The sequence below is a fragment of the Meles meles genome, chromosome 4 (genome assembly GCF_922984935.1).
Source record: "Meles meles chromosome 4, mMelMel3.1 paternal haplotype, whole genome shotgun sequence".
Lineage (NCBI taxonomy): Eukaryota > Metazoa > Chordata > Mammalia > Carnivora > Mustelidae > Meles > Meles meles.
Window position 1 is genome coordinate 158,671,436 of NC_060069.1, and position 15,525 is coordinate 158,686,960.

Here is a 15,525-nt window from a genome sequence, read left to right on the forward strand (position 1 = left end):
ATAAAAAGCTTAGATTTAAGGAGCAAGCATCTGGCTAACACTTAAAATGTTAAGCATTTTTTTGAGAGAGAGCATGTGCATGCTCGCAGGGTCGGGGTGGGATGGGGCGATAAAGAAAGGATCTTAAAAGCAGGCGCCACGGCTCAGCACAGAGCCCCACTCAGAGCTCAATCTCATGACCCTGAGATCATGACTTGGTCCTAAATCAAGAGTCAGACACTTAACCAACCATGCCACCCAAACACCCGCTTAGATTGATTTTAAAACACAGAATAAGTAAACAAAGGTCAATCAGGCAGATTAACTTACTCTCCTTCCAGAAGATGTTTTAGGAAGATCACTATCATCCTAGGAATAAAAATCAGAGCAGCTTAAGTGTTAATACTCTCATTTGAAATATAATAATTTAAAAGCATATCAAAGACATTAGGTTTACCTTGTTTACAAAAATCTCAAAAGGCAGACCATATCAGATGAGCTCTGTGGCACCCAGGCTCCAACCAACCAAGCATTCTTACTAATCCCTTACATCCCCTGAGAACATGCAATAATTCCAAAAGAGCTTTGTGCATGACCTAAATAGAACTTGCATAAGCAACTTTAACTTTGTTTTACCCCTATCCATAAAACCCTAGAAACCATCTCCTACATTTCCTGAATTTCCTACTCTACATGTTTTCTTATTCTCTAAATCAGTATCTGTATATCCATTTTTATTCCAAGATAAATCAGCATGAAAATCAGTGAATTACAATAAGGGCTTGTGTAGAATTTGACATTCCACTGACATGGGTGGTGTTTCTAAAGAATATCCTTCCTACAACTTCTGCAACTTCCTGCTCGATTCTGTATAGACTGAAATTATTCAACACCACTGACATCTGCCTTAAACTTCAATACCGTCTTGAGTAAAGAACCTGTGGGTACTGTGAGCATAGGAAAGTTCATGAATTTTTACTTAGAATTAAATCCAACTCTCGGATACTGGTTTCAGCAAAAGTGGAGAACATATTCCATAGCTATGTTATTCATATAGATAGACTTTGCTTATTTGGTATCAATTACTGGTTAAAACTAAAAATTACCTCACTGAACCATCTAGATAATTAAGAAATATATTTTTACCAAAATAGTTTTCATAGTTCACTGGAATATAATGAGAATTGATATTTTCTACTTCACTCAGTATTTTTAAGTTATCATTTTGAAGTTAACAAAAATCATTATAAAATTGACAAACTTCATACCAAATCCTCAGCATTTTGCTCATCATTTTCAGAAGTGTTAGAAAGTTCTGAGATATCTGTACAGTCTTGATTCCTAAAAAACAATTTTTCAAGTTTTTAAGAGTATGCAGATATAGTTATCGCTGTTGTCAAAAATTCAAACTGTAGGTTAAGATATAAATAGTTCCCCAAGTATGCATGCCTAATTTCAAGCAGAGGAATATCAGGGTTTTTTAATCTGCCCTCTGTGGGAAAAACATACCACCTTAGAATATTAAAAGCAAGCTTTTCCCCCCCAGCTATGTGTGTATAAAGATTAAGCTGGTAATCCAGAAATAATACATACATGAGCTCAACTGGATGAATGTCCAGATGAGTTTTCCTATACCTCATCACTAGTAACAGTCATACAACAAGTATACCAAGAACATGGTTGACCGAGATAAAACAGAGGGGGAAAAAGTAGAAATCAAAGCAAATTATATCTTCATACACAGAAGAAAGAATGCGAAAGTAGGAACGTCCAGGCACAAGGAAGATGAAAATGGGTATGTGATTTTCCAAAGCAGAAAAAAATGAAAGTCCTGGAGAAGTGTAAGTAAGTCCAAGTCATCTGGGCAAGAGGTAGAGTCAAAGCGAGCTAGTGAGCTAGACTAGAACCAGTGACTTCCCAGGGTGTAGCCTGATGGTGCAAATGATGGCAGTTTATCAACCATGTCTCCAATACATAATTCTTTCCAATGATGCGTATGGCTATGGTAGAAAAAGGTGTTAAGATCATACAGCAAAACTCATTAATTTTGAAGGAAACAGGTTGAGTAATCTGTCCGAAGTGACAAAGAATGCTGACTCAAACAGATAAAACTCAGATCTCATTTTCCAAGTCAGTTTCCATCCTACTCTTCCAAACTTATCTCTCAGTGCAAGCAAGCGTGTGCAAAGTCACACACAAACACGCTCATGCGATACAGTCCCAGAGAGAGAAAAACCAGTCTAGTCATGACAACACATCTCTCAAACCCAAACTCAATACTCTCCACAAAATAAGAGGTGAGAAAAAATGATGAGGTCAGTAAAGAAGGGAAAGGCCAGGCAACAGAGGGAAAGGACACAGTGACATCAGACACATGAAAGCCATGGGGGTCTGGACTGGGTCCTGAGACAGAGTAAGGCTACTGGTGTAAGAACTAAGGAAATTCACAGGCATTCTGGACTGCAGTCATTACATCAAGGACCATTTCTTACTGTTTCACGAGGACACCACAGTTACGAAAAAGGTTAACCTAAGGGGACACCGGGCGAAGGCTATCTATAGGGCAATGCTCTATAAAATTAGTTCAAAGTTTTAAAAAGCAGAAAAATTTGTCCAATTTCTCATGCCTTTACTAAAATTACATTCATAATATATATGTAAAGAAGTGTCACTGAATATAGCACATTAAAAGGGTATAATTCAGAGAGCAGAAATTATGAACTGGCTGGTTACAAGAGGTACAATATGAAAAGACATTTTCCCACATCTCTGATAGGAGGTAACTTACTTTATAAATTTTAAAAGTTGGTCAGTTATCTTCTTAGCTGATCTTGCAATTACACTCTCAGGTTCATTAAATGTCCTGGCATTGTGTTCTATGTATCTGACTTCCCAAACTAATGCAGATAGCCTCCTTCAAAATAAAAAGTAGGCAATTTAGGACATAGAAAATGAAAAGACAGAAACCAAGAAAAGAAAATTAAGCCAGCATATATTTATACATCAAATCTAAATGCCAAAGTTGCAATGAACAATACCCTCCTAATGCTATCAACCTGATCACAGTCACAAGCAATTATACCGGAAGCTAAACCGCAGAGAATACATGTAAAGACCAAAAATCTTAACAGTCCACTTAATCACATCCAGAAAAAAAAACAGAGCAACCCTCCCTTTCACCTTGTCTAGAGATACAACTGAAGCTACTGAGACTCAAAGAAAATGTGTTAAATACCATTAATCCTATGAGAGTAACCACGCAAAGCAGTTTCTGAACAAAAGCACATTCCCAGGTCTGGCTATACAAATGATGTTAAGAAGCCAGTTTTTTGTATTGGTAATTTCTTGAAGTAGAGGAATTATTAAAAATACCATATATTATTTAAAAGAAAATATCACTGAGACCAGGAAATTTTATTATCAGTGCTCTAGAAGCCAAAGATAAAAAGATGGTGACTCTGAGGAATTAATCTTTCAAAGGCCAATCTTTAACCAAGTTAAATTTTATCTTTAAATTGAGCTGCTAATAAGAAATAACACGTAGGACATGGGGAGATGGAGAGGAGAGGGAGTTGAGGGAAACTGGAGGAAGAGATGAACCATGAGAGACTATGGACTCTGAAAAACAACCAGAGGGTTTTGCAGGGGCGGGGGTGGGAAGTTGGGGAACCAGGTGGTGGGTATTACGGAGGGCACGTACTGCATGGAGCACTGGGTGTGGTGCATAAACGATGAATTCTGGTACATTGAAAAGAAATTAAATTTAAAAAAGGAAATCTTAAATAAACTGAGCTGCTAAATAGGAATGTTAACATGCGAATAAAAACAAATAAGGATGTCTAACTACTTAACATAATTCATAAGAAAAACAGACTACTAAAGATTGAGGAGTGAAACATGGTATTTGTCATCTGAACATCAAACGGTGTCTTACACATAAGACCACAAATTACCATAATGAAAGAAGAGAATGAAACAAAGTAATGTTGATCAGCTCCCACTCCACCACCATTCACTCTGGTCAGGACGGCCAAAGACGCTTTCAGATTATTTTTAAAGGACGTTTCTACTGACCTGTAAAATCGATTAACGAGTCTCATCCGAATGGTGTAAAGATCGGTTGGATAAGCTACTACAGTACAGTACTTGGGGTACGTACACAGATCGACCGGACCTGCAAAAGCTGCCGCTATGTCTGTGGAGGCAGACAGAAAGAAACCTTCATCAATAAATTCGCTATTTTTAAGAGGTTACTTCTCTACAAATGATTAAAAATAGAGCTATGTTTAACACCACAGGCCCAACCAAAAGGTAGCAAACAGAAATTGTAGGGAAGAACTCAACCACGGCTTGTTACTATTTTTAAATACTTTTGTGGAAAGGAAAACTTGAACATGAAACTTCACACTAAAAAACTTACCAAGATTCAAAAGTTGATCGATGCCACTAATAATTCGTTCACACTCTTCGTCTCTTGATTTCTGACCCCATTCACCATCTTGTGGTTTGTACAGCAATTTCTCTAGCTCATCTGAAGTGACAGAAATACTAGCTCCTAATTCTTCAGGTGGATCAACTATGAATCCCATTAAAAAGAACAAAAAGAAAAATAATCAACCAAACAAATATTTAAGTTGTCAAAACTCCTAAATAAGACACAACAAAGGAAAACGTAGCTGCTTTACAGTGGAGGAACCTGGCAGACACCACCTAAATCGCAAGATGAAGGTTAACATCTTCAGTAGTAAAAGGCGTGGATACCATGTGCCTCCTGACAGGACTCACTGAGGACCACATATCACTTCTCTAACACTAGTGCCAAAAATGTAAACCCTGGATGATGAGTAAATATGAATCAAGCCTACACTGAGGGAAATTCTGCAAAACAACTAGCCAGGATTATATGAGAAATGATCGTGGGGCTACTAAGATGCACTCAGCATCAAGCTGGAAGCCTATGATAAGAATTAATGAGCCCGGGGCGCCTGGGTGGCTCAATGGGTTAAAGTCTCTGCCTTCAGCTCAAGTCATGATCCCAGGGTCCTGGGATCAAGTCCCGCCAGGCTCCCTGCTCCATGGGAAGCCTGCTTGTCCCTCTCCCACTCCCCCTGCTTGTGTTCCCTTTCTTGCTCTCTGTCAAATAAATAAATAAAATCTTAAAAAAAAAAAGGGAATGAGCCAGACATGCATTAATTCTCTTGAGTTTTAGTCAACCTCACAGTTACAATAATAATTTTAAAATGTTTCTCAAACTGAAAACATAAGTCAAATATTTTCATCATTTAAAAATTATATACCATTATCAGGAATTGGTTCCATGTCCCATGGGCTAAGTTTTTCAATTTCAGTATTGTCCCACCTGTTAAAAAAAACAAAAAGTCCAGTTAGCCTCTCATAAAAATGACTTGTGGCTAATAACTAGGTATCCACTACAAAAGTAAAGAGAAAGAAAATATAAAAAACCTTGTTGTAGCAATAAAAGTTTAAATGTTAACAGTTAAGATTTTTTAGGAAGATATACTATGAGAAGAAAAAGCATAAAAAAGTACGCCAGGTTCAAAGACAAAGCCAGAAATCCTATGTGGCTTGTACACACTGTAGGTGTGAGGAAAAAATACTCAAAGACACCATGGAGCCTTGAATGCACACTTCAGAATGGGACTTTATTCCACAGTCAATGGAAAAGCAGCACAGACTTCCGTAAACAACGGAAATGATGTAATGTGTGCTCCTAAACTAAGAATCCTGCAGTATTACGCTGAGGAAATACCAGGCAGCTATAGGAACGGTCCCGAGGGAAGCAAGCAGAGCCTGCCTCCGGGGGTATTGGTGAACAGGAAGCAGCAAGGGCATCCTAGAGATACCGCACAGGGGAGACAGACAGGACTCAGTGAAAGACTAAATCGTGTCTTTAGTTAAAGACTAAATCGTCTTTAACCTGAACCTAATAGTTCTTCATAAAACCACCCACCAGTGGAGGAATAATGTTCAACTGCATACAGACCTAACGATGTAGCACTGGAAATGACTATCAGGGTACTGTGGCTGATACGGCTCTTGACTTAGCACTGTCCCAAACCACCAAGCATCATCAATGATGGATCGGAACCTATCACCTGTAAGAGAAGACCAAGTCTGAGACACCAGTTTGCCAAGATTAACATTTTTAATTTATAAAATACAATGATACAGATAAAAATCATTTCTTGATCTTAAAATTAGCCACCTTTCCCCAATTTTCAGCAATAAAGTCAATGTAAAAAAGATACAATGTTACAGTGGGCAATTTACTGAAAGCATATAACCAAACCATGTAACAGACTAAATATTATGACTAGATGCTGTTGTTTGGTGGATCCAAACACCCACCCCCAAATAAGTTCCATTACATTTTACTACAAGAAACAAAAAACCAAGTTTAATAAAACTCAAAAATCGTTTGTAACAATATGTACTATCAATAAGTACTTGTTTAGAGACTAAACAGCATCCTTCTAAAGAATGAATGGGTTAACCAGGAAATTAAAGAAGAATTGAAAAAATTCATGGAAACAAATGATAATGAAAACACAACAGTTCAAAATCTGTGGGACACAGCAAAGGCAGTCCTGAGAGGAAAATATATAGAGGTACAACCCTTTCTCAAGAAACAAGAAAGGTCTCAAGTACACAACCTAACCCTACACGTAAAGGAGCTGGAGAAAGAACAAGAAAGAAACCCTAAACCCAGCAGGAGAAGAGAAATCATAAAGATCAGAGCAGAAATCAATGAAATAGAAACCAAAAAAACAATAGAAAAAAATCAATGAAACTAGGAGCTGGTTCTTTGAAAGAATCAATAAGATTGATAAACCCCTGGCCAGACTCATCAAAAAGAAAAGAGAAAGGACCCAAATCAATAAAATCATGAATGAAAGAGGAGAGATCACAACTAACACCAAAGAAATACAGACAATTATAAGAACATACTATGAGCAACTCTACGCCAACAAATTTGACAATCTGGAAGAAATGGATGCATTCCTAGAGACATATAAACTACCACAACAGAACCAGGAAGAAATAGAAAACCTGAACAGGCCCATAACCGGTAAGGAGATTGAAACAGTCATCAAAAATCTCCAAACAAACAAAAGCCCAGGGCCAGATGGCTTCCCAGGGGAATTCTACCAAACATTTAAAGAAGAACTCGTTCCTATTCTCCTGAAACTGTTCCAAAAAATAGAAATGGAAGGAAAACTTCCAAACTCATTTTATGAGGCCAGCATCACCTTGATCCCAAAACCAGACAAGGATCCCACCAAAAAAGAGAACTACAGACCAATATCCTTGATGAACACAGACACAAAAATTCTCGCCAAAATACTAGCCAATAGGATTCAACAGTACATTAAAAGGATTATTCACCACGATCAAGTGGGATTTATTCCAGGGCTGCAGGGTTGGTTCAACATCCGCAAATCAATCAATGTGATAGAACACATTAATAAAAGAAAGAACAAGAACCATATGATACTCTCAATAGATGCTGAAAAAGCATTTGACAAAGTACAGCATCCCTTCCTGATCAAAACTCTTCAAAGTGTGGGGATAGAGGGCACATACCTCAATATTATCAAAGCCATCTATGAAAACCCACCGCAAATATCATTCTCAATGGAGAAAAACTGAAAGCTTTTCCGTTAAGGTCAGGAACACGGCAGGGATGTCCATTATCACCACTGCTATTCAACATAGTACTAGAAGTCCTAGCCTCAGCAATCAGACAACAAAAAGAAATTAAAGGCATCCAAATTGGTAAAGAAGAAGTCAAACTATCACTCTTCGCAGATGATATGATACTATATGTGGAAAACCCAAAAGACTCCACTCCAAAACTGCTAGAACTTGTACAGGAATTCAGTAAAGTGTCAGGATATAAAATCAATGCACAGAAATCAGTTGCATTTCTGTACACCAACAAGACTGAAGAAAGAGAAATTAAGGAGTCAATCCCATTTACAATTGCACCCAAAACTATAAGATACCTAGGAATAAACCTAACCAAAGAGACTAAGAATCTATACACAGAAAATTATAAAGTACTCATGAAAGAAATTGAGGAAGACACAAAAAAATGGAAAAATGTTCCATGCTCCTGGATTGGAAGAATAAATATTGTGAAAATGTCTATGCTACCTAAAGCAATCTACACATTTAATGCAATCCCTATCAAAATACCATCCATTTTTTTCAAAGAAATGGAACAAATAATCCTAAAATTTATATGGAACCAGAAAAGACCTCGAATAGCCAAAGGAATATTGAAAAAGAAAGCCAAAGTTGGTGGCATCACAATTCCGGACTTCAAGCTCTATTACAAAGCTGTCATCATCAAGACAGCATGGTACTGGCACAAAAACAGACACATAGATCAGTGGAACAGAATAGAGAGCCCAGAAAGCGACCCTCAACTCTATGGTCAACTAATCTTCGACAAAACAGGAAAGAATGTCCAATGGAAAAAAAACAGCCTCTTCAATAAATGGTGCTGGGAAAATTGGACAGCCACATGCAGAAAAATGAAATTGGACCACTTCCTTACACCACACACGAAAATAGACTCCAAATGGATGAAGGACCTCAATGTGAGAAAGGAATCCATCAAAATCCTTGAGGAGAATGCAGGCAGCAACCTCTTCGACCTCAGCCGTAGCAACATCTTCCTAGGAACAACGGCAAAGGCAAGGGAAGCAAGGGCAAAAATGAACTATTGGGATTTCATCAAGATCAAAAGCTTTTGCACAGCAAAGGAAACAGTTCACAAAACCAAAAGACAACTGACAGAATGGGAGAAGATATTTGCAAACGACATATCAGATAAAGGGCTAGTATCCAAAATCCATAAGGAACTTAGCAAACTCAACACCCAAAGAACAAACAATCCAATCAAGAAATGGGCAGAGGACATGAACAGACATTTCTGCAAAGAAGACATCCAGATGGCCAACAGACACATGAAAAAGTGCTCCACGTCACTCGGCATCAGGGAAATACAAATCAAAACCACAATGAGATATCACCTCACACCAGTCAGAATGGCTAAAATTAACAAGTCAGGAAATGACAGATGCTGGAGAGGATGTGGAGAAAGGGGAACCCTCCTCCACTGTTGGTGGGAATGCAAGCTGGTGCAACCACTCTGGAAAACAGCATGGAGGTTCCTCAAAATGTTGAAAATAGAACTACCCTATGACCCAGCAATTGCACTACTGGGTATTTACCCTAAAGATACAAATGTAGTGATCCGAAGGGGCACGTGTACCCGAATGTTTATAGCAGCAATGTCTACAATAGCCAAACTGTGGAAAGAACCTAGATGTCCATCAACAGATGAATGGATAAAGAAGATGTGGTATATATACACAATGGAATACTATGCAGCCATCAAAAGAAATGAAATCATGCCATTTGCGACGACATGGATGGAACTAGAGCGTATCATGCTTAGTGAAATAAGTCAATCGGAGAAAGACAACTATCATATGCTCTCCCTGATATGAGGGCATGGAGAAGCAACATGGGGGGGTAGGGGGATAGGAGAAGAATAAATGAAACAAGATGGGATTGGGAGGGAGACAAACCATAAATGACTCTTAATCTCACAAAACAAACTGGGGGTTGCTGGGGGGAGGTGGGATTGGGAGAGGGGGAGGGGGCTATGGACATTGGGGAGGGTAAGTGCTATCGTGAGTGCTGTGAAGTGTGTAAACCTGGCGATTCACAGACCTGTACCCCTGGGGATAAAAATACATTATATGTTTATTAAAAAAAAAAATAAAAAAATTTGGAAGGGGAGGCGAACCATAAGAGACTATGGACTCTGAAAAACAACCTGAGGGTTTTGAAGGGTCAGGGGTGGGAGGTTGGGGGAACAGGTGGTGGGTAATGGGGAGGGCACGTTTTGCATGGAGCACTGGGTGTTGTGCAAAAAGAATGAATACTGTTATGCTGAAAAAATAAATAAAATGGAAAAAAAAATAAGTACTTGTTTAATAAGTATATTAAATACATACAGCTCCGAAATACACATTTCTTAAAGAATAAAACAGATTATAAAAGTATGATGTGAATTTAATCCATGATTGCTCCGAAGTTGTTCCTATATAAATACTGCCACATAAAACTGTTTCAATTGTTATGGCTTCACAATAAGAATCAGTTCTAGATGCACCCTTGGAAAGCTTACATATCGATTATTTAAAAAATTAGGAGCCTGTGTGGCTCAGTCAGCTGAGCATCTAACTCTTCGTTTCAGCTCAGATCATGATCTCAGGGTCCTGAGATCGAGCCTCACCTCAGGCATGGAGCTTGCTTAGTATTCTCTCTCCCTCTCCCTCGGCCCCTCCTAACTCCCTCTCTTAAAATAAAAGAAGAAGAAGAAGAAGAAGAAATAATTAAACATCCAAATATTCCTTTATTTTGGCAAGATAAATAAAAGCAGGCAAGTAGGTATTAGGAGGACTCCACTACAAACCCAAATAACTGTAGAGAGTGCTCCAACTAACTTCAGTCATTCTGGGAATGTATTCTAAGAATGCGTCTAGAGGAACATGTCTATGTGAGCTACTTCACATATATTACAAAAGAAACACAGACCGCTGTAATAACCTCACCTTTCTTTCCCATGTTCTCCACCATTCTCAAAACAAAATCACTGACCAAAAAAAAGTCACGTATTTATCCTTGGTAGATTCGCAATTCTTTCTTCAAGGAAATTTTTAAGGAAATAGTAGCAATCAAAATCAAAGTTACATCTCACCCCCAAGAAAGAGAATATTCATGTAATAAAATACCCACAAATAATATTAACTAAACAAAGAACGCTTACTCTGAATTCTGTAAAACTGAAAACAACAGCAATATCACAATTATCAGATCTACTTGTTTTGAGGGTTTTTTAAGATTTTATTTATTTATTAAAGAGAGAGAAAGTACAAGCAAGGGAAGCAGCAGGCAGAGGGAAAAGTAGGCTCCTGGCTGAGCAAAGAGCCCAATGTGGGATCCCAGGACCCTGGGATCATGACCTGAGCTGAGGGCAGATGCTTGACTGAGCCACCCAGGCATCCGAGTTTTGAGGTTCTTAATATATTTTCAAATTCATGTAAACATTACTTTGTATGTGTATTTCCTATTTTTCCACGTCATTAGAAGCCCTAAAGTCCTTCATCCCTCTACCCATCTCCCTGCCATTAATAAATTTCTACTTTTGATATTTCATTATATAAATATTCTGAAACATAACTTAAACTTTAGGAAAAAATCTTGGTTGGTTCTAACTTTGTGTGTGTGTGTATTTATGTATTTATTTGATAGAGAGAGACACAGTGAAAGAGGGAGTACAGGCAGGAGGAGTGGGAGAGGGAGAAGCAGGCTCGATCGATGCAGGGCTCGATCCCAGGACCCTGGGATAATGATCTGAGCCGAAGGTAGACACCCAACAACTGAGCCACCCAGGTGCCCCCGAGTTCTTCTAACTTTTTAAATGAAAGGCATATATTAAAAATCTGATGTAGCACCCTGGTTTTTATCTAATTATGTAATGAATTGACTTTATAATATTTTTCTTATTTATCTAAAACTAGAAGATACTTTCAGTTTAATCAAAAGGTTTTTTTCAGTGTTAAGATAACACTTTTAATTAAAAGGAGCCTTAAGAAATCACTTTCTGTGGGCACCTAGCTGGCTTAGTCAGAAGAACATGCAACTCTTAACTTCAGGGTCCTGAGTCAGAGCCCCATGTTTGGTATAGAGATTACTTAAATAAATAAATTTTTAAAAATCACTTTTCTGAAGGTAAAAACCTGGCTTTTCCTTAAGCACACACACAAAAAAAGGACCTACTTTTGCTTATACAAGAGTAGGATAAACTTGAGTCAAGAGTACGGTAGAACTTGAGTAAAGTTTTCAATATAGGAAAATCAAAATCAAGCAACTTCTTTTAACAGCACTCCTTAAACTTCAAGAAAACAGGGAAGATTTCATGGGGGAACAAAACTGAATTAATTAGAAGATCTGGCACATTCACTTCTCAACCACAAACATAAAACAAACCCACTAAATTGTGAGAGGTGAGTAGGAATCCATCTCTAGAGCTGAGCTACAGAAAACTTAGTTTAAAACAATTTTAAATGCACATGTTAGTGGAACGAAAGGATAGCTTCCAACACAGACATCGTGGGGGTTGGATAAACATAATAGATGGGAAACTTCCAAATCTGGCTATAGGACTTGTTAACTCCCACACATTCCAGACAACTCAAGTTTGCTTTTTGTTGTTTCTGTGTGTGGCTAGATGTTTTTCTTCAAGAAAAATTTCTTTTATCTCTAGTTCCAAAATAATGCTGACTACTTGAGTGGACGTTACCATTAAAAGTAGTCCACTAAGGTAATTTTATTTTTTCGTCCAGCCAAATGTCTCAGGGTTATAAACTGTAAGTGTTCTATGAATTTATTTTTTAGAGGAATGGTTTCCGCAAGTCAACCTTTTTAAGACTGCGTGGATATGACATTGATTAAAATACTCTGATATACCAGAATATTATCGCTTTGAAATCTGCATTATTTTCCAACTTTCTGATTGTTTTATATCATAAAATAATTTTGTGAATTATTAAAAAGACAGGAAAAAATGCAGTGTGGGGAAGTCTGAAAGGAAAGAAAAGGTCAACCCCAGCATATAGTCAATGAGTAAGAAATAATCCCTTCAAAGAGTCAGGTACTATCCAAATACAAGAAATGGTGCTTGGCTAAAAACGGTATTAAGGAGATGTAAGTACCAAGCCCTAAGCAAAATATACTCCAGTCACTTATATCTTTCCACAACTTACGTGTTCGCATTCACCATAAAAAGCAGCACCAGAACCACAAAAATAAACCAATAAAATGAGAGATCATTTTTTAAAGGCATTATGAAACTCAGTAAGGATGGACTTACAAGACTGCCAATTCCTCTGTCTTGCTTCATCATAAAATTGACGCAATACAAGAAAGTCGATAACATCTGGCATATCGTGGTATCTAAACAGAAATATAAAAAATTGTTAAACTCCCTGAGTACGAGGTTATAGTTTAGAGCAACAATGTCTAAAAGAAACAGGATGGGAGCTGCACTTGTAGTTTTTATTTTTCAACTAGCCTTATTAGAAGTAAGTAAAAAGAAACTAGGAAAATTGATTTTAAGAGTGTATTTTATTTAACCCTACATACCTTAAATCCTGTGTCACAATGTTATAAGTACAAAGTAATGAGATATTTTATATAATCTTTTCCTTTGTATCAAGTCTTCAAAATCTATCGTGTACACTTAACATCACACTCAACTGAAATCTGCCACACTCTAAGTGCTCAACAGCCACTGTGGCTAAGGGCTACCGTAACAGACAACACTAGGCCTAACAGATTATTTATTCTAACATTGTCTCAAAAATAAAGACAGAAGAAATGTCCCCCCAGTCCAGAATTCTCCACACGTTTAGGTGGCATGAAGAAAGGTATACAACACACCAATGCCTAACTGTTGTTTTAACACATGATCTTTACTTCTAGTGGGCTACCATCCACCAGAACCTCATCTCGCAGGCTGTCCACGGTGCTCTACTATTTACCCTACAGCTAGGGAAAGAACATGCTCATCAGCAAGAGGAAAAATCTAAACTTAAATAATTCCATATAAAAATAGTAACACATACCTAATAGAGAAAGATTTGTCCATTAGTCTTCCAGTTGCAGGATCTATAAATGCAAGTTTGAGGCAACAGAGTGTAGGGGGCCCAACCTCATATCGTATTCCAACTATTTTGACCAATTCTTGATCCTTTTAACAGATATTTTTTTTAAAAAAGTGTTTAAAATGGTTAACAGAGCAATTCCTCAAGACTATAATTCTCCACATACTGCCACATTAAGTAAACTCACAATTTAGCTTCCAACTTAACATTAACTATAATCATTTTTGCTATCATTTCATGACATATCAATCATTAGCTGCAATCATTTTGCTTCACATCTTTTTTAGGAAAGACATTTAATACTGTTTCTAACGTAAGGAATATACTCACTTTAGAAAATATACCACAAGCGGAAGAAGGAACATGTAAGTCACTGACCAGCTCAATATCTAAAGATAACTGCTGTGAATAATCTGAATTTCTTTCCAGCTTTGTTCTCTTCTTAGAGATACACAATCCTGTTCTTTGTGTTTCTGCATAAAGACATTTCATCTAGTATGTTGATTCATTAGCGCTGAACACACAGCCCAAACTAGTATAACTCACATCTAAACGGCTCAAACTAGTATAACTCACATCTAAACGAGGTTTATCTAACACACATTTTTTCCCATAAAGCACATCATCACTTTCTTGTGCTAACACAGGAGAACACTTTAAGCACTACACTTGCGGGCTCTTTTATACAGCAAGTCACCAACAAAAAGCATAAAAATGTAAACAGTCCTTACTATTGCATTGAATAGACTACGAAAAGGACCCTTATTTATGAGATGAGGGCTCAAATAAGAAGGCACCACCTTGCTCACTCTTGGCTGTAAACATGCTGGTCATGCAAATCACATCTTCTGCCACTCTGTGAATGTTTACAAGTGACCAGAAAGCATCATGAGCATGGATTTTGGGTTACAAATAACATACACCAAAAGGCAAATTCACAAATATGCAATCTGCGAATAATGAGGATCAACTGTACTCAGAGACTCAGTAATAAGTGAGACAGACATACATAAATCAGAACACAACTCAAGCCAAGTTCAAGAAGAACAGCCAATAAGTTGAAGGGTAGTTAAGAACAGCTGTCTTTGCTAACACAGTGTTCTCATCACCTAATAGTTACTGGAAGTATCAGAAACATAAAAACATAAAGAATAAAATAAAAATCAACTGTAATGCTATTCCACATATAATCACTATTGACTTTTTGATGTATTTATTTTTGTTAAGACATGCATCTGTAAATCTTTATCATAACCACAAATATTTCACATGCTATTTTCCTTAGTAATAAATTATAAAAAGTCAATAGTCATTCAAAAACAAATATTTTAAAAGCCTCAATCATACACTGGGCTCTACATAGTAGTAGTTAATTCTGTGAATGTACCATGATTTGATTCATTCAACACTATAGGATATTTGGACTTTTTCTAATTTTTTGTTTTTATAAACAGTGAAATGAAATTGCCTTGCTCAAAAATTCACATGCATTTCCGGTTGTTTCCTAAATTACTGGAAGTAAAATCACTGAATTAAAACATCTAATATATATATATAAAGACTTTACTTATTTGACAGAGATAGAGAAACAGTGAGATAAGGAATACAAACAAGGGGAGTGGGAGAGGGAGAAGCAGGTTTCCCACGGAGCAGGGAGCCCGATGCTGGACTCGATCCCAGGATCCCTGGATCATGACTTGAGCCGAAGGCAGATGCGTAATGGCTGAGCCACCCAGGCGCCCTAAAACATCTAAATATTTTTCAATTTCTATTCCAA

At 37.4% G+C, this 15,525-nt stretch overlaps 1 protein-coding gene across 2 annotated transcripts in view; it reads right to left on the minus strand.

Moving 5' to 3' along the window:
- BRWD1 (bromodomain and WD repeat domain containing 1) overlaps nt 1-15,525 on the minus strand; it is a 124,918-nt gene that overhangs the window by 31,503 nt on the left and 77,890 nt on the right. For both annotated transcript variants that reach the window (XM_046003479.1, XM_046003478.1), the window contains exons 26-34: nt 13,710-13,834; nt 12,956-13,038; nt 5,984-6,095; nt 5,277-5,338; nt 4,400-4,555; nt 4,054-4,174; nt 2,768-2,893; nt 1,248-1,320; nt 310-348 (exon numbers count right to left, since the gene is read on the minus strand). In XM_046003479.1, coding sequence (XP_045859435.1) covers nt 310-348; nt 1,248-1,320; nt 2,768-2,893; nt 4,054-4,174; nt 4,400-4,555; nt 5,277-5,338; nt 5,984-6,095; nt 12,956-13,038; nt 13,710-13,834 — 897 coding nt within the window. The remainder of the gene's footprint in view (nt 1-309; nt 349-1,247; nt 1,321-2,767; nt 2,894-4,053; nt 4,175-4,399; nt 4,556-5,276; nt 5,339-5,983; nt 6,096-12,955; nt 13,039-13,709; nt 13,835-15,525) is intronic.